General features: G+C 37.1%; 2 protein-coding genes, 1 long non-coding RNA gene and 1 other non-coding gene across 5 annotated transcripts; all 4 read left to right on the top strand.

Annotated features, from left to right (window-relative positions):
* Nucleotides 1-406: 406 nt before the first annotated feature.
* TRNAG-GCC lies at nt 407-477 on the top strand. The gene has a single exon. It is a non-coding gene; the product is annotated as a tRNA-Gly (tRNA).
* A 3,076-nt stretch (nt 478-3,553) lies between these two features.
* On the top strand, nt 3,554-6,877 carry LOC103949404 (probable proteasome inhibitor). Of its 2 annotated transcripts, none has more exons than XM_018647980.2 (8): nt 3,554-3,825; nt 3,924-4,095; nt 4,195-4,347; nt 4,555-4,647; nt 5,609-5,686; nt 5,780-5,816; nt 5,909-6,056; nt 6,628-6,877. In XM_018647980.2, exons 1-8 carry the CDS (start codon nt 3,651-3,653, stop codon nt 6,735-6,737), a joined length of 966 nt encoding a protein of 321 aa, XP_018503496.1. In that variant the 5' UTR covers nt 3,554-3,650; the 3' UTR covers nt 6,738-6,877. The 2 variants fall into 2 exon arrangements, with proteins under 2 accessions (XP_018503496.1, XP_009358792.1); XM_009360517.3 differs by having other exon boundaries at nt 3,557-3,825; nt 5,788-5,816.
* Nucleotides 6,878-8,102: 1,225 nt separating this feature from the next.
* LOC103949405 lies at nt 8,103-8,801 on the top strand. Its single transcript, XR_667518.3, has 2 exons — nt 8,103-8,297; nt 8,504-8,801. It is a non-coding gene; the product is annotated as an uncharacterized LOC103949405 (long non-coding RNA).
* A 10,253-nt stretch (nt 8,802-19,054) lies between these two features.
* On the top strand, nt 19,055-22,377 carry LOC103949410. The gene is made up of 6 exons (XM_009360522.3): nt 19,055-19,483; nt 20,045-20,132; nt 20,624-20,805; nt 21,154-21,214; nt 21,312-21,360; nt 22,097-22,377. The coding sequence occupies exons 1-5, from the start codon at nt 19,358-19,360 to the stop codon at nt 21,326-21,328; spliced, it is 474 nt and encodes a 157-aa protein (XP_009358797.1). The 5' UTR covers nt 19,055-19,357; the 3' UTR covers nt 21,329-21,360; nt 22,097-22,377.
* Nucleotides 22,378-22,710: the final 333 nt, after the last annotated feature.

Below are 22,710 nucleotides of genomic sequence, written 5' to 3'. Positions count from 1 at the left end.
CACATTTACACCATTATTACCAAATTGTGCAAATGGTTGTTGTTTTCTAGCATATGAAGTATCTAGTTATTAATGAAGAAGAATATATTTGTTAATTATTTTTAAGGGAATTGTTTTTGGCATTCCTAAAATCTCATTTTGTATTCCAAAATTTTTATAATTAGAAATAAAAATACACTTACGAGAAATGTCGAGTGAGATTTTTGAAGTGCTAATAATAGTTTCCTATTTTTAGAGGAGAAAAATAATTCAATTGTTACATTAATTTACGTAAAACTCTCAAAAGTCAAAATTGTTCACATGGTTGTCAAGTCATCAATTTGGCAAAGGATCCAAAGGTCAAATAGCTAGAAGGCATAAACTGATGCCATGTCAAAATAATAAATCCTCGCCTTCATAACAAGAAGCACCAGTGGTCTAGTGGTAGAATAGTACCCTGCCACGGTACAGACCCGGGTTCGATTCCCGGCTGGTGCAATTCTTTTTTTAAACCTTTTTCTAGAGCCATTTTATTTTTTTGGCACTTTTCGGACTATGAATTCTGATCGAACAAAGTTACAGCCAGTTTCAGCAACAAATTGAATCTGCCTGGCTGGAGAGTTGAAGCCGGGAGGCACGTGTGTTCGTGACAGCGAGGAGCCTTTGCGCACGTACAAACTACATCCAATCTCTTTGCCCTACTAGGGTTTGCCTATCACCATTCGCCAGTCGATGAGCTGGCTTAGTATCTCCAGCTAAACAATTCATCATCTTATAAAATGAAAGCAAGCAACCCTAATCCAATCACTCACCCTCCATGCACAGACAGTGACTGACATTAATTTGACAAAAACCTTGTAATATCCATATGAGACACACCGCCGCGGTCTCAAGTTGTCCAAAACATGTCTTGTTTCCTGCTGCACGATGACGATCGCACCTTCCTAATCTAATTTTTATCACTAAACAAGTACTTGATTTCATAAAAAATGAAATAAAATATTGCATGAGAAGTTGCGAAGAAATAGAGAGTGGGTTCTTAAAATATCATGAAACCCTCCGCTGTGTCTCTGATTCCCCAAACACTACTACGTACAATGCAGGTTTGTAGATTCCATGCCGCTGCTATTGTTCATCACCAACTCTATCGAAAGGGCTCTTATATACAAGCAAATCAAGATACACGATCGATGCACATATTTAACGGACATGCATACAACCAAGATCGATGTACATATTTATTTGGTTCATTTTGGGGTTATAAGTTTACTAATTAAAATGGTCATATACATGCTTATTTGATATAGTCCAATCCAAAATGAGTCGTCAAACAAGGACCAGGATCCTCTCCTAATCTAAGGATGAGGATCCTCATAACCAAGGGATGTGGGCCGTTGGATAAAAATCCAACGGCTACAAACAGGTGGATCTCTTTAAAGTTATAATAATTATAACCGTTAGATTTTTATCCAACGGTCCACATCTCTTAGTCATGAGGATCCTTATCCTTAGATTAGGAGAGGATCCTAGTCCGTCAAACAACCCCAATGTAATTCAACGTGTCCTCGCGAAATAAGATATATTGAAGAAATTAAAGAATGGTGTCATCTGGTAAGTTGCTAGCTAGCTAGACCTACTGCTAAGGGAATGGTCACTGATCACCATATATATAAGCTTTTTCCATCCCAAGCAATGGATATGATTGATGTGAAAAACACCGACCAAAATTTTGCAACTTCTGACCATCTTCCATTCTTTAGAAATAGATTTTTGGAACTAGAGCTACCCTTCGTTTATTTTTGATCGGACATTAACTTATATTCAAATTAATTTCATGTACAACTTGACAAATAAACATTTTACAGATCTTGTTCCCTTGATTCAAATATTAGTTGTATTTCTAATATTCTAATGTTTGCACGTGTAATCTTCTTGCATTTCTCCTTCTCACAGGCAACGCCATTAATCAAGTACAGGGATGAATAAATTATACCTAGAATCCAACAATTCGAACTTTCCATCAAACTAACCACACAATTATAGGATCTGCATGCACTCTTCTCACATGAAAAACCCTATATATAGTTGCTCTCAAAGAATCGATCTGATCATCCTCCTCCTTCCCTCCAAACACAAGCATCCAACACCTGATTTCCTAAGTTTTCTCCTCTCAGTTGTAATCCTTTAATTTATCGATCGATAAAATTCGTCGTTTTCTTGATCGAAAAAAAAAAAAAAAACCCCCATTTCCGAAAATGGCTCAATATCAGTTGCTTCTCCTTTTCTTGATCTTGGGAGCTGCTTATTTGAGTGTAACAATGGCCGATGAAATGGCTCATCAAACCCTAGAGCAGTCTACTTTAGCTTCACTCTCAGGCAATCCAGCTCCATGTCCCTCTCCATCTATAACTAGGAAGTTGGGAAAGCACAACCCTAGTAAGACCAACCCTAAGTCTTCTGATGTGCCAGCTTTAAGCCCAAGAAGTGCACCATCTCCGACGACTACGAGTGAAACACCAGAGACCAGAGAGAGCGTGAGCATTCTTGAGCAGGAGATCTACATCAAAAAGCACCACCACTCAATGGACAAGTCGGTTGCCGGAGGCGGTGTGATCCTCGGAGGGCTTGCCACAACCTTCTTAGTGGCAGTTTTCTGTTACATTAGAGCCACTGCAAGACATAAAGGTTCGGTGACTAGTACTACTGGTTCTAGTCCCTAGTTCTGTCGTATGGATGTAAATGGGTGTGTCAAATTTGAGGTTATGTTACTGTAAAGAAATTAATACGAAGTAGAAATATGATATTGAAGCCATGTTAATTATCTGTGCCTTGAACATTGCAACTAGTGTTGATAGATATTGGACGACCACATAATTTGATCACGAATTCATTTGATATTTCACATCAATTAGGCAAGAATAATGCTGTTTAGACATACAAAAATAACTTTCTAATATAGATGAGTCACTGACCACAGCGATTAAAGAATATCAATTATGAGATCAATTTTTGTGTCCTTTTTAAGGTAGAAGCCAGATTTAATTCGAAAGCACTAAGAGGCAGAGAGTTACAATGGAGGAAGATTTTTCGCAAAACAAGAAGTCACCCATTACATGTGGTGGTTTCTCGAACCAACAACAATCAAGATCAGACCGAAAACCAAAACAGATGAGGCACTACACAACACCGTTGGATTAGCGTTTCATATGGGCCGATTAAACCCCAGTGATCGATTGCAATAGGGCTTCCGAATCTTCCATGATAATTCCAACATGTCACACATTGGTAGGCTAGAAATGCAAAACCGCAATAATCTTTGCGATTAATGACTCTCATACACTTTTTTATCTTCTCACATACCATTTTTTTTTTTTTTTTTAATAATTATCAGCTAGAACAAATCAAGTGAAATCAACGATTAAGATTAAACACGACGGTATAAGAAACTAAAAAGATTGTGTCAAAATTACTTCCTTGTGAATTCTACCGACCGTTTGAATTATACTGGGCCGCTACCGACTCCATTGGGCCCAAAGCTATAGTCACTGAACCGCGAACACTCTCATCTGTCCTCTCTTTTTTTGTCTTTCCAGTTTCCCAAAGCCTTTCCTCCCGCGCAAGAAACATCAAACAGGAAAACCCACCGATCGATCGCACTGATTCACACCGCCATGGCGAACGACAAGTCGGTGATGGCCGTGATCAGAGCCGCGAGGCCGACCTTCCGCAACAACGATGACAAGGTCGCCTTCGCCGTTCACGCCTCCTTCCTCGCCGCCGGCTACGTTCTCACCGCCGTCGGTCCCCCCGCCTTCTCCGATTCCGCTCTCTCCTCGTCTTCTACGGGTACCCACATGCTTAATTTCGATAAATGTTTAATTTTTCTTAGAATTTTGATAATTTCTCTCAAAATTTTCTGGGTTTTTGTTAATTTGGGGTTGCAGATGAAGTGGGCATGGAGGAGTGGAACGAGCTCGACGGCGAGTACGCATTTGTCTATATAAACCCAGAAAAGGGCTCGAAGAAGGTGCTTGTTAAATGCCTTGTAATGAACGGCAAGTTACTTGTGGATGCTCTGGCTGATGGGAGTTCTCGTCCCGTCCATCTCGAAATCGAGTAAGTTTCTGCGGCAATTATTTTGTGTTTTTACAAAATTGGGTTCTTATAATTGTTGCTTGTTAATGGGGTTTCGGTGGTTTTCGAAACGAATTTCAGCGTTGGTGAATATGTTGGAGAGGATGGGGGGAGCAATTACTCCACACAGTTCAAGAATTTGGAGAATTTGGTGAAGAATTTGGATACTGAAGTTCTGTCAAAATTATATGGGTCTGCATCTTCCACATCCGGTTCTTCAAGTAACCTTGAAAGGTAACTGCGTAGTGTCTTGCATTCGCTTCGGTTCTGCTGAAATTTTTGTTTTTAATCTGAGTTTTACGTGCACTTTTTTATGCTGAATTGTATTAGGACTGTGCTAAAGTAGTCACCGTTATTAGTTATGCAAATTTATGGGTATGAAGGTTAAGAATCAGTAAATGTTCTTATTATACTTTGCCCTTTTGTTATGGAACTTTGCAGTTCAGAAAGGAGTGAGAGATCAACAACTGAGCCTGTTTCTGGACCTTCAGGCTTTTACACTGGACCTTCAGGCCCTTACACTGATCCTTCAGGGTATCTATCTCTCGCTCTCTCTGCATTTATGTGTTTTTATGTCTCTCTGCATGTGATTCTAGGTAGTCCATATGTTTGTTAAGTTTTGCTAGCTTATGCTTTGGGTTTTAAAGAAAGTTTGTTTGATAAATCTTACGTGCTTTTTTTCCCAAGATCGTTAGATTATGTGTTTGTTGTGGTATTGTGAGGGGACATTGATTCAGTCCCTAACAAAATGGAGCAGACAGTAGATGTCTGTACATTACAAAGTTAATGTCACATATGATCCAGTCCTCCCTCTTGGGAATTCTTCCGTTGACGAGTGGTGTCATATTTCATCGCCTTGTGGAGCAGTGTAACTGCCTTTACCATTTGGATCTGGCCATGGGACAGACATTTAACCAATTTTCAATTTAGAGGGTCCATATATGAGATTTGTTTCAGTATGTTTAATCGAGTCAAGTTGGGATAAGTGGCTGCTTTCCTGTTTATAGGATCCTATACTATTTTCGTTATCTAATTTCAAAGATTATTCTTACTTCTTAGTTTCCCCATCAATTTGTAAGGAAATAACTAGGAGTCTAGGAGGTTCAAATTATCCTTTTCTAGCTTTAAAATATAAATAAATAAAAACTTTCTTTCTTGAATTAATATTAGTAAAATGACATCCCTTTCTACCTTGTGAGAGGAACCTAAATGTTTTAATTTTTTCGGAAGTTTTTCATTCAGATTAATTAGAGGTTAGTTGTTAAGAGAGTTTGGGAATTGCATTGATAATGTTAGGAAGAAAATAGACAGTTGTCGCAATATGTCTTTTTTGTTGTGATCGGAGTGAGTTAGCGGCGTCGTGTTCAAAATTTTCATTTGTACCCTTAAAAACTCAGTGGCTGGTTTTATTCCCCTTTACAAATTAGCTCATATATTGCATGGATAAGTTTTCAAAGTATGCAGTTTACTCTATGCTTTCTGGCTTGCTTTGCAGAATTATATATCCTCCTGTCATGCCTTATGGTGGCAGTGATCTTTTGCCTGGGCCTGGTGCTGGAATCTACCCTTCAAGGTACTGTATTTCAACAAGGCATCATATTGGTGGTCATTGCAGTTTAAACCCTGTTTTACTGTTCCACATTTGACAACATGTTTGTTGTGTCAATCTTTCAGGGGTGGTGACAGTGGAGGCATGCTTCTTGGTTTGTATAATACTTATTTACTCGTATTGTGCTGATAATAATCACTTTACTTTTTTATTGGGACTCACAGTTCATTCATATTGTGCAAATAGGACCCCGTGACCCTCGTTGGTTTGGTGGCGTTGGAGAGCCTGGGTTTGGCTTTGATCCCTCTAGGCCAGAAGGTGTTCCACCAGGTGCCCGTTTTGATCCCTATGGGCCCCCGGGTGTTCCTGGTTTTGAGCCTAATCGATTTGCAAGGTACGTGGAATAGTAAATTTTCACCAATTCTTGGTTGTTGTATGATCCATCTGATTCTGTAAGACGGCTTACAGCCATCATTATGGTTCAGTGGCTTGAATTTGAGGGTTGATGATAGTTTTTGTTCAGTTTTGGTTGGTAAAGTTGGTCATTGTTTTGATTATGTGCTGAAAGGGTAGTGTAGAGTCGGTTATTTGTACTCTTCTCTCTTTTACTAAAATCTGATTTCCCCGGTGGTAGGAAAATGGAATCGAAATTAGTTTCTTGCCTGGTTTCCACCTGATAGAGCTGTCATTGTTTTTAGTTTAGCGCCTTTTTATTCCTCTCAAAACATGCCAAAAATTATAGGTTTAATGAGCCTTTTTTCGACTTGAGGCCTTTGATCCTACTTAATCCATCAGGGTGGTATCGATTGAGATTATTACCTGTGGGTTCACCGTTACTTTCCAAAAGAATATACAATGGTTTACGGCGTTTGGGAGCTAACAAATAATGAATGATAGATGCAAAGTTTTCAGATCAAAGTACCTTCATCTGGAATATAGTATTGTATGATTTCTATTTCTTGCAGGAATCCACGGAGGCGGGGAGGTGGCACTCATCCAGATCTGGAGCATTTCGGCCGCGGCTCAGATTTCATTTAGGTATGCTGTGCAAGACATGTCGTTTGTCATCAAATAAGAAACTTGAGGACTACAAGGAGCTGACAGAGGATCACTTTTTTGTTCTTGCTTTCTTGTTTGGCTTGCAAGTTGCTGTGTAAACTTTAACATTGTAAAGGAGATGTTTTCATAAGAGTATCAGATATGCTGTTTATTTGAGATCCCGAACGTCCTTTCGGTCAGCAATTTGTTCGTGCTATTCGGTTTTGCGTAGGTGACGGACTTTTGACTGTCTAGAAGCGGTTTAAGCCCTTCCGAAACGATCTCGGTGTTGTTCATTACCCTTTCCTTCAATTTCCTAAGAAAAATTGACCACAAATATCATATGCCCCGCCTCTTACGTGAAGGCTGATACCCTGCAGAGGTAATCTGTTTCTAGCTCCCTTGAAAACATGTCTCTATCCTTTGAAGAAAATGGATGAAGAAATTAGATTTTCCTAGAGAATTCAAGTCGCAAAAAGGTAGTCTTCACTCGTCTCGACGACCATCGTAGGATCACAAGAATCCGATACGTTGATCGACTCATGTTTTGAAAGGACTCATCTGCACCCTTCTGGATGTCACTTGGCAACTTGGATCAGTAGCACGATGCCATGTGATTTAATGTAACGTATCGATTCATGTTTTGAAAGGACTCATCTGCACCCTTCTAGATGTCACTTGGCAACTTGGATCAGTAGCACGATGCCATGTGATTTAATGTAACGTATCGACTCATGTTTTGAAAGGACTCATCTGCACCCTTCTAGATGTCACTTGGCAACTTGGATCAGTTGCACGATGTCATGTGATTTAATGTTTTCACATGAAATTACGTTGTCATGGCGGCATTTAAAATGGTGTAAGTAAGTTTTTCTCCAAGTTGTAGAGGCGATGAGCAAAGATTTTCTCTTGCAACCTTGAGTAGTGTGCTCCGGCTATGCAGTCGAGTTTTGATCTTCATTCTTGTAATTCAGATAACCGTAAAATATCATTTGTATTAAAAAATAAATATTAACCTAATGACATCATCTATTCAATAAAAATTAGACACATGTTTAAAAAGTATATCACCGATTCAATAAATTTTTGACGCGTAATATTTTGGTTACAACTTACTAGAGAGTTTCTCTCCATTATTAGAGTCGGCCACAATCTGAACCGCCACTTGAAAATCTAGAAGTGAGAAGGAAGCTTCCATGCTATTCCATGTCAAATTCCAAAACCGGCAGAGACGTAAGACTCCGGGCAACGTGTGAAACATTTCCCAGCATTTTCTCTAAAAGCACACTTATTCTACATTGATTAAGACATTTTGAATAAATAAATAAATAATCCATCACTGTTCCTTATATATATATATATATATATATATCGTTTCTAGTTCGAGTTAAAATATATACTTCGGAACCCACTACCTTTACTAATTCCTGGACCTTCTGCAGCTGCAAAAGCACAGATTTTTCTGGGGAAAAAAGCACAGATATGAGCCTCCCAAAGTATTCTCTTCTTCCTTTCTTGTTGCTTCTAGTTGTTCTTTTTACATCTAGGAAATCTTCAGGTGCTGAAGGAAGGCCACTCTCCCTCTCGCCACAACAAGGTAAAAAGTTCAAGCAACATACTACGTCTTACATGTAACCCCAAACTGAGAGAGAAACTCGTCACGTTTCGGTATTTCAAACCATCACGCATGCAATGCACGCATGTTTGGTTTGAAATACCGCTACCGGGGCATCACAGTACAGTATCTGATTTTGGATATAATTGAATTGACTTAGTTAGATGTGTTGTGTGAACAAATTGCAGGATATGCGAAGGTTTTTGGAACACTCGGAATAGTTTGCGAGTGCTGTGATGGAGCTGGAGGTGAATGCACAAGTACGTGGAAGGGATCTTGCACTAAGCTGAAATGTCATCCTTGGAAACAGCATTAACAGTCCAAGAGATATTTTGTTTTCATTGGCTTTTTCATTGGCTTTCTCTTCTTCTCTATACTTTGTAAAATATCCCATATACTACTGGAATAAGAGGTTTTTTCTCCCCTTTAAGCTGGATAATGTAAACCGTTAATTTATACCTGATGGAGTTCTATGATTCTCTGTTTGATTGCCGGTCTAATGCTAATGATTCTGAACCAATAATTGCCTAATCGGAAGATATTTGATGCTGGTTACATAAAACTTTATGTATTGACCTAATTATGTTACGAGTTGATTTTCTTAAGGCGATTGGTAGCATAGTTGGTTAACAACATTTAGTTTTACGGTTAAGGTTCTCAGTTCAATTTTTTCCCTCCCAAATATCCATCGTGTAAAAAAGACAAAAAGGAAAAAACCTGCAAACATCTACTCAGAGAACCAATCCGAGGTGCTGAGGTTTTCAGAGTGTGTGTGTTTAAGGGGAGATTTTAGGTGGAAGTTGAGATTAGGAACGTTGCTGAAGTTTCTTCACAGGTGGATTTTGCTGCTGGTCCAATAATTGACTTCTAGAGACCCCTTCATCGTATATAGGTTTCCATGTGCCAATTCCACAGATGCAGTTAACACTCACATGAGAGCTTTCGAAAGTAGAACATATTATACGTACTAGCCTCTTGAGTTTGTGGCAATTTGCTCTTTTACATCTTCTTCTTTATTTATAATTTTTTGTTTATTAAAAAATTTAAAGAAATAAAAGAAGAAAACACCCACTAAGCTTTTGTTTTGCTAGTTTGGAATTTTATTAAAATTAATTGCTCTATTTAAAAATCTTAACTGGGGGAGAGACAATTGGCATTTGCATAGTCCACACGGCAATTTATAGTATTTTGAATGTTTCACCATTTTGGGATACTCTTTTTATATATACTATCATACGAGCACACATAAAGTATGAGAAAAAATTTTATTTTTGTTTTTGAAATAGAAGGAGAGAGGAAGAGAGTGACAGAGAACGTGGGAGTGGGAAGTTTTTTTTTATTTTTTATTTAATTATATGTAGGTGAGGTTTTGAAAAAAAAAACAGTAAAATTTGGTTGTGTAAAATTACATTTTTGTCCCATATTCTTATTCATGTTCTGTTTTAATTAGGAGGTTAAACTAGTAATTTCATAGAGTTTTGGTTGACAATACGTGTTTTATTAATTAGTAGATACACACACACTAGCCTCTTCACACGCATTCATGTGCGTGCGAGAGGCTTTTTAATTACGTACTATATGTGCACCTAAAAATGTCTTGAGTTAGTTGTTTTTCATTTTAATTGCCAAAATATGTTTTTAATATATTGTGCAAGGAATATATTTTTCTTTATCATCCACGTCCTAATAAAAAAACAAAAATTAATCTCTTATGGAGGGAGAGCAGTAAAATATGATGTTTGTGATGTTCTGTAGTTGGGGATGATTTACACGAAATGTAGTATACAAAAAAGTCTTGCTTCATTTCAACTAATTACGTGATTCCTAATAGGTAACAACTTTAATAATAATACCATTTCAATATACGTTTCCACTGATCAATTAACTATTTTTTATTGATTTTTAGTTTTCTAACTATTGCTTGTAGATCTGGAAAAAAAAATCAACTATTGTTGTAGATTTTCAATGAAAATTTGAACGGGAAGAAATTACAATGATTTGGAGGTGAATTTGCTCAAGCAAGACAACAATAAAAAACCCCTAAACGGCTACCACATGTGCGAAAACTTCGCACACCACCATACAAAACTATCACGGAATGATAGATATAACATATTTGTATTAGCAACTACAAAAGGTCATCACCAAAGAGTGAGGCTACATAAAGCCATCGCAGGAGCAAGACCATATAAAATCATCGTAGGTAGACGAGACCACATAACACATCGCTCAATGCAAAAACAATATCCAACCAACGTTGCAGCGTGGCCACAACACTCGCTAGGTGAGACCAAAACTAAACTAAGATAAACTAAATTAATTAAACTAGTCCGAAACTAAACAAAAAAAAGAAAAAGAAAAAAACCAAGAAGGGAACCACAATCCGGCATATTCCGATGAAGGGATAAGACGATTCTGAGACAAGGCAACCTGCAATGACAAGCATCAATAGGACCATCACCTTCAGTAAGTCCCGTAGCAGATGAAGAGACACCGGAGTGTCCAAATTTGGAAACCTCAGGTAGCGGGGCCTCCAAAACAGGTCGACCCAAGCTGTGCAACGCCAAATTATCCCACCCAAGGCTGAGCAGCCACAAAGTTTACATGACCAGGCGGTGCAGCACCAAATCTGGGTGCAGAGGGCGGCTGTTCCCTAGAAAAGTCGATAACAACATTCGATTTGAAACTCTTAGCACCGGGAAAGAATGGCGGAAGTGGCTCCGACCTGCCAACAGCCCCAAACCAAACACAAAACTCTGAATCGAAACCAAAACAAAGACAGAATGATTGGTACACAAAACAAATCTTGCCAGCAATGGAACAACCATTTGTAAATGGATCCAGATATCAGCATCGAGCTTTCTTTTGTGAATAGACGCAGATCGAGAAGGATTGGGAAGGAAGAGGCCTTGAGCAAGGCATAACCTGGATCTAGGGGAAGCGTGAAGCCAAGTCAAAATGGTGGGAAAGCAAGACCCATATGTATCCGCAGACCCACCCCCACACGAGAGGGCAAGGTCTGGATCTGAAGGTTGGGGGAGAGACATAGGATGGGAAAGGAAGGTGAAGGGCTGAGAAGACTGGGTTGGGGAAGATGGGGTAAAGAAAAACAGAGGGGGGATGGTGAGGCTAGGGAAATGTGGGGTGGGAAGGGGGGGAAAGAGGGGAAATGAAAGACGTGAAGGAGAGAGGGAGGCTAGGAGAAGAAGGAGAAGTTGCCCATCAGCCCCCAGCCTCAACCAGAGGCCGGCAGCCATGGAGGAAGGCTAGGGTTTGACGCTGGTTTGAAAGGGTTTCTAGGAGAACTCTCTTTTGATATCAAAAAATTGACCGTTGCAAATATTTTCATAGAATTGACCGTTGTGAATATTTCCAATGTACTAGTAAGTGAAACCATGTATCTTGACAATTGCAAATATTTTCATAGAATTGACTGTTGCGAATATTTTCAAAGAATTGGCAATTGCAATCGTATGTGATGAAAGAATTTTTTCTGGGTGGCTCAGAAAAAGTACACCAGATCATTTAGTTTACAAATTTATCTATAAATATAGTATTTTTAGTATTATTCTAAACAATATTTCAATTTTTCCTGTAATTATAAACAAAAATTCTGATAAATTCACTTCAAGAAGTGGCATCCCACCACTGTGAACGCCAAAAAAATCCTCTACAATAGTAAGCAAAAGCACCGAAATACTTCAAAACAGTACCATCATACACTCTCTACGTAATTAACTATTGGACTTCCTAAAATATATATATTTCAGTGGTTTTAATCATTCTTTGGTCTGATGAGAAAAATGTTTGGCAATTTGACCATTAATTACCATTTGAGTTGACAGATTATCTGAATGCCAAACTTGGCAACTTATGCTCCCATACTTGATGGTGTTTTCAAAGTAAAGTCAGAATTATTAAAAACAAAGTTATTCAAGGTAATATATGTTCCTTGCATCAGTGCATTCCTTGACTTATGACTTAGTTGAAGGTTTCCAAACTTTCTTATAGTACCAATTCCTTTTAATCAACAAATTGTATGAAATGTTGCACCATTAATGGTTTATTATAAGAATATTGGTTTGACAGTTTGAAGGGTGCCGAAAGAAAAACCATGAATGTTATTAGCTTACTTTTCAATCGTCGTTCTTCCTTTGTTGGCAATACTCTTTTGAAGTTTTTCTCAGTGAAACAATCCATATGCACATTTAAAAATCTTATATTAATATCCAATTCAGAAAAAACAATCCCACCAAAAAATAAAAATCTCCTCTACCCCTCCAATCTCTCTTTTCCTACCCTATGTAAGCCCACCAAAAACATCTTGTACTCCTCCTCTGTCCACGCAACACCTTCCCATATAAAAAAAAAAAAAAAAAAAAAAAACCAACCAATCCAACAATTAGTCAAGTAGCGAATTAGTACTACAATCTAGTGATATTTCTCTTCACTTATAAGTGCGAGGTTTTAGGTTTGATTCTCGTCAAAAGCGAATTTGAACCAAATTATTATTAGCTCATTGTGAGGCTAAGCCCACCCTCTCTTCTTTAGTGTAAATAATAGGGGTGTGATATCCACACACCCCTTGATAAATGAACATATTAAGATAATTAAAGAGAAAATTAGAATTCTCTACAATTTTTTTACATCTTTTAGACTAAACATTTGTATCTTTTCGAAATTTGATTGAGGTGCTTTAACCAATAAACACCTCAGCATTTTCAGTTAATTTAAATTACATATCATTCTGTATTTTTTTTTGAAAGTAAAATAATGATTAATTTCTGAATTTATTCTCTAAGTTGTTGGATGTGTTTTTTTTTTTTCTTCCTTATTTAGTGGGATATTAGTTATTAATTCTATTATCTCTTTTTCCAATTATATTCTTTCTATCAAAATGAATTGTTTTGTCCTACAAACGTTAAATATTCTCTCTTTTTTCAAATGGTTTGTTTTTTATGGATTTTTTTTTTTCCAAATTGTTGGTGATCCACAATAATTTTTTCATATTTTTTTGTCAAACTATTTTTCTTTGCATTTTTTTGTTATTTATAGTTGTTGACAAATTATTATTAGGTACAACATATTATGTGTATATTATTGCTAGGTACGTTTGAATTTGTAAAAAAAATGTGATGGTGGTAGTCACCCGCCATTACCACACAAAAACGAGTGAGATTTACGGCATCTCTTAATCTAATAAAACTCAGGTCACAACAAGAATACCATTTCCATATTTGATTAGATTTGGGACCGGATAACCTTCTTAATTTAGGTTGATTTTATTTTAATTCATTTCACGTATAAAAACTAATAATTATGATGAACATATTTGTCTCATGGTTCGATGGATTCTATGAACTTTACCTAAGATTTTGTGTGAAACTTACGAGGATTCCTGCATGGTAAATTATCAAGAATTTTCCATGTAATTCGTTACAACCAAATCTCACCCATACTTTTTTTTTTCTTCCTATATAAAAAATAGGGGGGTATGTATTAACTACCATTAAATATACATACTGAAATATTTTTGCTGAATGAAAATTTGTTAATCACATATGGCGCTTTACTACGGCGGTGAAAAATAGGGGTGAGCACGGGCCAGGCTGGGCCCAAAATTGAAGGAACTGGACCAGGCCCATTTGTAAATAAAACAGGGCGGGGCGGGTTTTCGATTTTTCAAAATAGGATCCGAACCTAACCCGACCCTTTGAAACGGGCCAGTTCCTACGGGTCCCCACAGGTCCAAGTGTGGGTGCCTCAACTTCCCTAGCAAGTCCACATCTCATAAACTCCTCCATCCTTGAGTAACTCAAGTCCTTCAGCCGCTTCACCGTCACGATAAACCCGAACTCTATCACTGCCTTGTACGTACTTCCCATTGTGGATCCATACATATAAAATCATGGCACCATTTATCCAAAATCAACAAAACCAATCACTTTGTCAACACAGTCAACAAAATCATTCACTTTGTCTCTAGTTCCTTTTCAAAATCTACAAAAGGGATATGAGTTTATACCCTTCGATTGCAAGATCCCTACACATATAACAAGAGACATTGTCCTTCAATTTTTCCTTAATCTAAACATTAGAAACAAAATCGAAGAAGGATGGGACTAAAGTGTAAACTCCACAACAAATTCAGAAGAAAAAAAAAACCCCATCTCAAATTTCCCACCATATCTGCAGATTAATGAAAACCCAGATGTGCTAGATGCCCAATCTTACAAAAAATTAAGATTTGAGATGAGACACTGGAAGACTAAGAACAGAGGGCATAGTGGTCGATTTCGATTCACATGGCACTAATGATGGTGGTTTTTGACAATCTCGAGGTGCTGATGATGGGGGTCTTCGTTGAAGAGGAGAATCGAGAAATGGGTGGTGCGACAGCGGTGGCGGTTCTGAGTTTGATGTCGTCGAGGTCGAGGAGGAGAAGACGAGTGACAGAGAGTATGTGGGTGGGAGGAGACAAGAAAGAGTTGAGTTACAGATTGGGGGATAGGATCCTAGATGATCGACTAAGAACCGGGCCGGTCCGGGGGCCCATTCTTCTTCATATTTGGCCTCGGGCCCGCCCCTTAATTGTCAATGCCCCGCTCCGCCCCGTTTAATCTCTAAAATAATTGGAACCGCCTCATACCAGCCCCGAACCTAGATTACTTGCCCCAACCCACGGTTCCATTACCCGTTTGGCCACCCCTAGTGAAAAATAATAATGTCTATACACTTTGGTGTTGATTCAATCCCTATTACTCCTTCCCTCTAACATTAAACAACTTAACTCACTAACGTTATTGTTTGTCCAAAAAAAAAAAATTGTTAATCCTTGGAAAAAAAAAAACAAAAGGAGGTTTTGTAAATTTATTATAAAATTAAGAATCGATATAAATATCAAAAAGGACACTTAGGATGTATATCCTCAATCCAAAGAGACTTCAACAAAACATAAAATAAAGATAACATTGCAAAGCCCAATGAACTCCCTTCTTGATGAAAAACTCTCAAACTTAATGAGTTGGCATATGAAAAATTATGCGCACAAAACTAGCAATATAATGAACCGGCATGTGTTGAGATGGCTAGATTGGTTTTCATCTTTGAGCGATGAGTTATGTGGTCTCATATGTCAATGATGACTTGATGCGGTATCGCTCTACTACAATGACCTTATGTGGACTCACTATTCAGTGGTGACCAATGTGACTTTCAGACTTTGTTGTGTGTATTTATTGTGACATATCAATATCATTAACGATTGTGCGCTTGGCAAATGTGTTATTGTGCGTTTATGCTTGTGGTAGCCTTTTAGGGGCGGAGACTACAAAGTTGGAACTACCTTCCTAAACGTTGGTTGTATTATTTTCGTTGATCGTATCTTTTTGCGAGTGTGGTCTTCGTCCCCCGGCTTTTATTTGGTTCTTTTGTATTGTTTTATTAAGAGTAATGCTAGGGAAACTAAATTTTGTAAACTAAATGACATGAAAGTTGGTGATTGGATTATTACTTAATCGTTGACAAACATGCTCATTTTCTATTGGTGACACCTTATTTGGTTTGCTAATTTAGTCTACAAATTTAGTATCCTTAGCATTACTCTTTATTAATAGAAAATAAGAGGGAGGAGGGACAAGTGGGAGCTTTCCGAGTGTACGAGTCCTCAACCACACGGGGAGAGTCGGTGGCTTACAAGTGATCATTATACTAAAGAGCTAATCTCGCCTAACTCTTCTAAGTATTGCTAAAAAATTGATCAATAATGAATGCTTACTATTTGAGCTAGAAACGCTTTTGTCAACATTCACTACTTTTGACAAGTTGCTTTTATTTTTTTCGTTCAAAAAAAAAAAACAAAAAAAACAACTTGTCAAAAATAGTGAATGTTGTGTTATGTCTTCAATAGATGAAGTTTCATTTTTGTAAGATGAAATATAGAATCCAAAGGATAACACAAATTGGCGTAATCAAGTTGGCTACACCAGTGTCCTTTTTCATTTGCATTTAAGTTCAAATTCTTCTGTGGTGCATATTTATATGAGAAATAATTTTCACACATTTTTTTCTTCTCCTATGTACCTCTATATATTTACGTCCATTATTGATGTTTCAATTTAATGGACTAAAAAATAAATGAAAGTGTGTGTGAAAATAAATTTCCTCTCTAATTTTTAGTTATTTTACGTGATAAGAAATAAAAAGATAATAACAAAAAAGAAAAGAAATAGATGATCCTTAAAAAGACAGTCAAAGATTGCGTGGTTATAGTTCACCAAATTATTTATTCTGGCCATGAGAATGCATATTGCTTTGTGAATGAATGAGTGAATGATTCATTTGTACAGAAAGGTGACAATCCTTGTAGTTTAAAATTGAACACACTTACATCATGCGGCGACCCTCACTTGTACACTGCACAGCACAACGCAATTCAACCGACGCCGCGACTAGTGCTTGTGCCATGTCCAATCTCTCATTCCTCGACTTGTGAGGTCGTCACCTTCTACTTGTGGGTGCTCGTGACCCCTTGTCCCATCATCAACTTTATATAATCAACTCAACTCCACCAATTACATGGAGATGGATTGTATGCCCTCTCCCTTTCGTATCCTTTTTATGTCTTCCTATTTTGTACGATCACGGTTAAGTCACATTAAAATTTATTTTTTGTCTTATTATTTTTATAAAAAAAATTAATATAAAATATTAACATGGTTTAACCGTGACTGTACAAAACAGGAGAGTATGAAAAAGGTATGAGAAGGGGAGGGCAGACAATCCATCTCCCAATTATATATCAAGCACAGTGTCTTCAAACACAACATGTATCATGTATTACTGACCATTAATATCCTTTTCTTATAGAGCAAACTTTCTTATCCAACACAACCAATCATAAGGGTTGGATATATTTGTTTTTATAACAAGACAATGTACAATTTGCTCTTTATCTTTCAACTCCACTTTAATGACATTTAGAGCTTGTTTGGTTTTGTTTTTATCAGCTAATATTTCTCGTGTACGACCTCATGGTGCCACTAAATGCTTGACAAAATACTCATGTCGGCGAATTGTACTAGCTATCAACAGGGGTCGGCAAACTCTACACATGCACACTGCTTGGCCACCCACATCAAGTCATGCACACAAATCATGAGATGGTTAGGTGCTCAATCAAATGCCTAAATAACCTGGTCGCAAAAATTTATTAATAGTAAAATGATTTTTTTTACTATAATTATGAATGAAAGTACTATTTGACTTAATACAATGACTGCATTGGTACGGAATCCTAAATTCATTTTAGTGTGAGGGTTAGGCAACATAATAAAATAGACTGCCTAACAAGACCAAATCTTTTATCATATTCTTCAAATGGTGACCATAAACAGGATGCTAGTAACTTCTCATTTGAACCTTCTGATTCTATCTTCTCGAATCTCTTTTTCATCTTTTAATATTGCTTGATAATCGAAACAATCTACTATCTAGATGACCCTTTGAATATCAATTTTGTGAAAAATCAACCAAATGAAGAAAAAAAAATTAAAGTTTGATTAACATTATCAAAATTTCAGTATTTAAGTAAGAAACATAGTTCGTCTATTTATAGATAAGCATAAGCACTGCTGCACTAGTTGATTAAAGCATTTCAAATTTATTATTATTATTATTATTATTATCATCATCATCATCTTCAAGAGGTGATTTTGAAAATAGATGGTGATATTGCATGGTGAGAAGGAGAAGAAAGTAAAACGAAAATGTACAAATGAGAAAATTGCTAGGATTATTATTCTCCAACTTTCAACTTCCAACTTCCAAATCCAAATCCAAATCAAATCCAAATCCAAATCCCAAAATCGAATCCCAAATCCAAGCTTAAAAAAGCAGGAGAGTGGAGAAGGAGTTCCGTCTCTGTTTGGTCTGACAAGAAGGTCATAAAGGTCTGTTTCTCTCTTTTTCTTTAGAAATTCTACCCTTAACCCTATTTATTAGGGTTAGATCCATTTTAAATTTTAGCGTCTAGAGTTTAGAAATAAAAAAATTTGAGCCACACAAATAAAATTTGACGGTTCTATAAACTTATTTTGCTGGTCGACTTCTCACAAACTAACGACTCTTTTTTTTTTTTCCACGAAAATTAAAGATGTAAATTTTTTATTTCTAAAATTCGAACAGTAAGATTTAAAGGTAGACCAATTCCTATGTATTGTCCAAAACAAGCCTAAAAGAGTACGATGGGAAGAGTCAAATATGAGTCAGGTTGTAGGGTAGGGTTGTTATTATCCACTAGCTACTCGTGGCAATAAAAGGCTGGGATTTATTTAGAGGGCCTACAATGACGTCTCCCTGCCCACGTGGCACAAATCTGTAACTCTTCTCGACAGGTTGAAGGACGAGGAGAACGCAAAAGTAAAATCAGAGAAACAGAACCGACTAGTGGTACAAAATAGTATGAGTTCTCAGATTTCGTAAAGGACGATGACGTGTTATATTTGTGTTTAATTCAATACTGAGTTAGTGACCAATCCATCGAAATCTTAATATGTTTTCGTCATAAGAATAATAGAGAACAGTGAGAAATATTTATGATTAATTTTGGACTAAATTAAATTGGGAAAATTCGAAAAGGGTAGGCGTCGTTTTTGGCTTATAAAATGGGGGGGGGGGGGGGGGGGGGGGAAGGGGGGCGAGGGGGAGCGACGGTTTCGTATGTTACTGAGTATGGTTATGATCTTTCACGTGTCTCTCCCTTTCCTCTCTCTCCGTTTTTTTCCGTTTCTGTTAGCTGTCTCTGTCTCTATTTATCTATCGCGCCTGCTTTCTGTTTCATTTCGCAGCAAAATAATAAATATATAATAATCTTGCTGCGGTTTTCTTCCTTTCTTATTTGTTAAGCTTCGTTTGACGGTGCTATTTTTCAACATATACATACACACACACACACACACATATATTATAATATATACACCTAGCACTCTCCTAATATATAAAAAACAGAGAGAGAGGTTTAGGTTTATAATTGGGAAAGAGCAATGGAGGGAAGAAAGAAAACTGGGTCGTCGTCTTCTTCCTTCACCTCTGAGCTTTTCGGGTCGAAGGAGTCATCTGCTTCTTCTGGGATTTTTGGGGCCATATTTGCGCCTTCGTCCAAGGATTTGGTATTATTCCCCTGTTTTTTGAATTATTTTTCTGAAATTTTTTATGGGTTTTTTTCTTCTTGTTTTCTTCGCTTGTTTAATTAGGTTTTGATTTTTATCTCTGCATTTTTCGTTTTGGCTTTTAAATTATGAGAATCCTAGCTGGGTTTTGTTTGATGGCAAATGGGGTTCTGTTCTTTCCCTTTCTTTCATTGAATTTAGCTTCAAGCCTTCGCCTTTACGTCAATTTACGTTGTTTGGGGGATGTTTTTGCTATTCTCTCTCTTAAAATCTTGGTGGGGTTTATCTATATTTTCTCCCAAGTTGGGTGAAATTGGGTGAAAACTCTCAATTGTCGTCTATTTCGGAATTGGATGATCAAGAAAAGTTTTTAATTTTTCATACTGAGATAACATTATTTTATTAATGAAGGGGTTTAGAATTATAAAATGGTTGTATATATTTGTTCTTTTGATTGGATTTTGCTTTATCTCCTCTTTGAATCTCTCTCTCTCTCTCTCTCCTGGGTGATCTTTTTGTTAGATTCTGTGTATATAGTATTTTATTTTTCTGTTGATTCAGGTGTTTGGGAGGGAATCTCTGCGTTCTGAAGTCACTGGGAAAAAGCTCACGGATGAACCATTGCACTTCAAGCCCGGAGATGAGCCAGGTTTGTTTGCTTTTTGTATCTTTCATCTGTTGTTTTTCATACGTTATGGCCGAAGTTTGTATTTTTTTTGTCCAGTTTTGTTTAGATTGCTTCTTTCTGCATGCTAGGCATAAGCTTGGTTAGCCCATTCCTTATGAAGGGGCCATGGCTAAAAGTGCTTCTGGGAAGTTCTTTCGGTTTTTATTCAGGATGCACTTGGATATTTATTATTTCGACGTGCTTCCAATTAAAACTTTTCAAACAAAAGAGCTCGTGAGCATAACTGCGGGGGGTCCGATATGGATTCTGCACTATTCATTCTGAATTGAACATTATGTTTATTTTCTTTTCAAATAAAAAAGTTTTAATTGGGTTGACCTTTTTATAAAATATATATATATATATATATATATTTGTAATTGTAGATCCAAGTAATTCTTGATTTTGTAAGCATGAATTGTGTGTTTGGGAAGTGTCTGATTCGGATGGATATCGTGTTGTTGCTGCTGCAGATGGTGCCTCAAAAGAGATCGAAGGTGAGAGTAAGAGCATAACAAATATGGACATAATAAGCTCCATCTATAGGGACCAGAGAGTGCAACAACCTTGCCATTTCAGTTCATCAATCTACTATGGTGGCCAAGATATTTATGCTCACCCCCAGAGTACCCAGAACCCTGAATATAACACTCCAGTGAGCGTTTTTCTTTGTTCTGTTATGTTTTATGTATAATCCAAGCACCAATGGAGTAATTGTGTAAAATTTGAACATTGAGATGTAACTTGTTCATTTCATGCTCTCTATGGCGGGAAATTTTCCCTTGTCATCGGGTGTATTGTGCGTCTCTATCATTTTATGGCGAGAGATAACAAGTCACATGATGAGAAATGTTGACACATGGTTGTGGCACACAAGATTTTCTCTTATGTGGCATGTTATGTCAAGGGATATAGCAAATTATACAAAATTACTATATAACTAAGGAGTTTCCATTTAGAATATGGCTGTTCTTATTGGGAGATTATTTCGTGATTATTTCAGTACAAGAAAGATGGGACTGAGGATGATTCGGGAAGTGCCTCTAGAGGAAACTGGTGGCAAGGTATAAATCATACTGCAATTGTTTACTGGAGAAATCTGTATATACTGTTCTAAAACTTCTGACATTGTTTTTTCTTCCAAATTTTCCATCTCTGCAGGGTCCCTCTATTATTAAGGGCTCCTTTGCCGACGCTTATACTCGTCAAGGTATGTTACTTACGAAACGTTATTTGAATTTACCATTCATGTCTCCAACAATTATTCTAATAATTACGTATCTAATTTGACTCATGGACGAATGTGCAAGCATACGTTTCAGTATACAGTATAGACACTTTCTTGTCGGTGACACGTCATCTACCATTTGAGTCTATAACAATTATTCCATTAATTACATATCTAATTTGACCTATGGGCGAATATGCAAACATACGTTCAAGTATCTATAGTATAGACACATCTTGTTGGCAGAATGTCATCTACCAATTGTCGGTGGCACATTATATATAAGTTGACCTATTGACGAAGGCATACGTTTCAGTAAATACTATATAGACACGTCTTGTTGGTGGCATGTCATACACCGTTGAGTCTCCGACAATTATTTAATAATTACGTATCTAATGTGCAAGCATACGTTTGGGTATATACACTTGTCGGTGGTACAGCATCTACGTTGTCCTTAACTTTTTCTTCTTTTTTTTTGACCTCGGTGAATTTCAATTTTTAACTTGCCTATATATTCAATCATGACATTTACCTTAAGAATCTTACCATATGAAGCATAGGTTTTTTCCCTTCTATTAATATGTATACAAAAGATTTTTGTCAAAAATTGTTCATCCGGTTTGCGAACAATAACTTTGGTTCTTCTTGTTTCAAATTGCTCAATGTCGTCCTCTATAGTTTTATTTGAGTGACCTTTGTGTATTACGTTTTGCAGATAATATAGGAAGGAAATAGGGTAGCAGCAGATGGTTGTGGACACAGCTGGTTTGTTTTCCTCCAGCCCCCCAAACACAGTACTCATATGTATGCACCTTCTTTAGTTTCTCTGTGAAATATGTACTCTCTCTCTCTCTCTCTCTCTGTGTTCTACTGTAAAGGATGTTTGGTTTAGTGACTTAATCATCCTCAACTGCTCTAATATGGTTCAAGATTTAGATGTTAATTTAGTTTGTTTAATGAGTGGTTTGTAATTCTAAGTCCATGTGGTTCTCTTTATCTCCGTTCTCTGTTGTTTTTCTCTGTGGATGGTTGGATAGTTAGTTTGTAGTCTCTGATCAACCTATTTGCGGTCCATGGATTGTGACCCGAGACAGAATCTGATTGATGGGCATGAACCCAAATCTGAACCTATGTTGTATTTGTGGCTGGTTTTTAAAATCGCCTCATAGTCCCAGTGATAGGGTTATCCTTCGGGGAAAATGTTCTCTTTTCGGATTCTCTAGTTCACGTTCAAAGTAACAATGTAAGTATGACAAGAATTCTCTGGAAAAGACTGATTATGACTTGGTAATATAATTGATTCTTGTGTGAGTACGTGTAGTTTAGATT

This window comes from the organism of the source record quoted next, unplaced genomic scaffold (assembly GCF_019419815.1).
Source record: "Pyrus x bretschneideri cultivar Hongxiangsu unplaced genomic scaffold, Pyrus_bretschneideri_v1 Contig2, whole genome shotgun sequence".
Lineage (NCBI taxonomy): Eukaryota > Viridiplantae > Streptophyta > Magnoliopsida > Rosales > Rosaceae > Pyrus > Pyrus x bretschneideri.
The sequence above is the reverse complement of the archived record's forward strand: the minus strand, read 5'-3'. Positions and strand labels throughout refer to the sequence as shown.

What these genes read in the sequence shown, in the direction of transcription:
- LOC103949410 (XM_009360522.3), top strand. Translation starts at nt 19,358, where the DNA reads ATGGAGGGAAGAAAGAAAACTGGGTCGTCGTCTTCTTCCTTCACCTCT. An exon ending in CAAGCCCGGAGATGAGCCAG is followed by an intron (nt 20,133 to 20,623) that starts GTTTGTTTGCTT and finishes TTGCTGCTGCAG; the next exon opens with ATGGTGCCTCAAAAGAGATC. An exon ending in ACCCTGAATATAACACTCCA is followed by an intron (nt 20,806 to 21,153) that starts GTGAGCGTTTTT and finishes TGATTATTTCAG; the next exon opens with TACAAGAAAGATGGGACTGA.
- LOC103949404 (XM_018647980.2), top strand. Translation starts at nt 3,651, where the DNA reads ATGGCGAACGACAAGTCGGTGATGGCCGTGATCAGAGCCGCGAGGCCG. An exon ending in CAGTGGAGGCATGCTTCTTG is followed by an intron (nt 5,817 to 5,908) that starts GTTTGTATAATA and finishes TTGTGCAAATAG; the next exon opens with GACCCCGTGACCCTCGTTGG. An exon ending in GAGCCTAATCGATTTGCAAG is followed by an intron (nt 6,057 to 6,627) that starts GTACGTGGAATA and finishes TATTTCTTGCAG; the next exon opens with GAATCCACGGAGGCGGGGAG.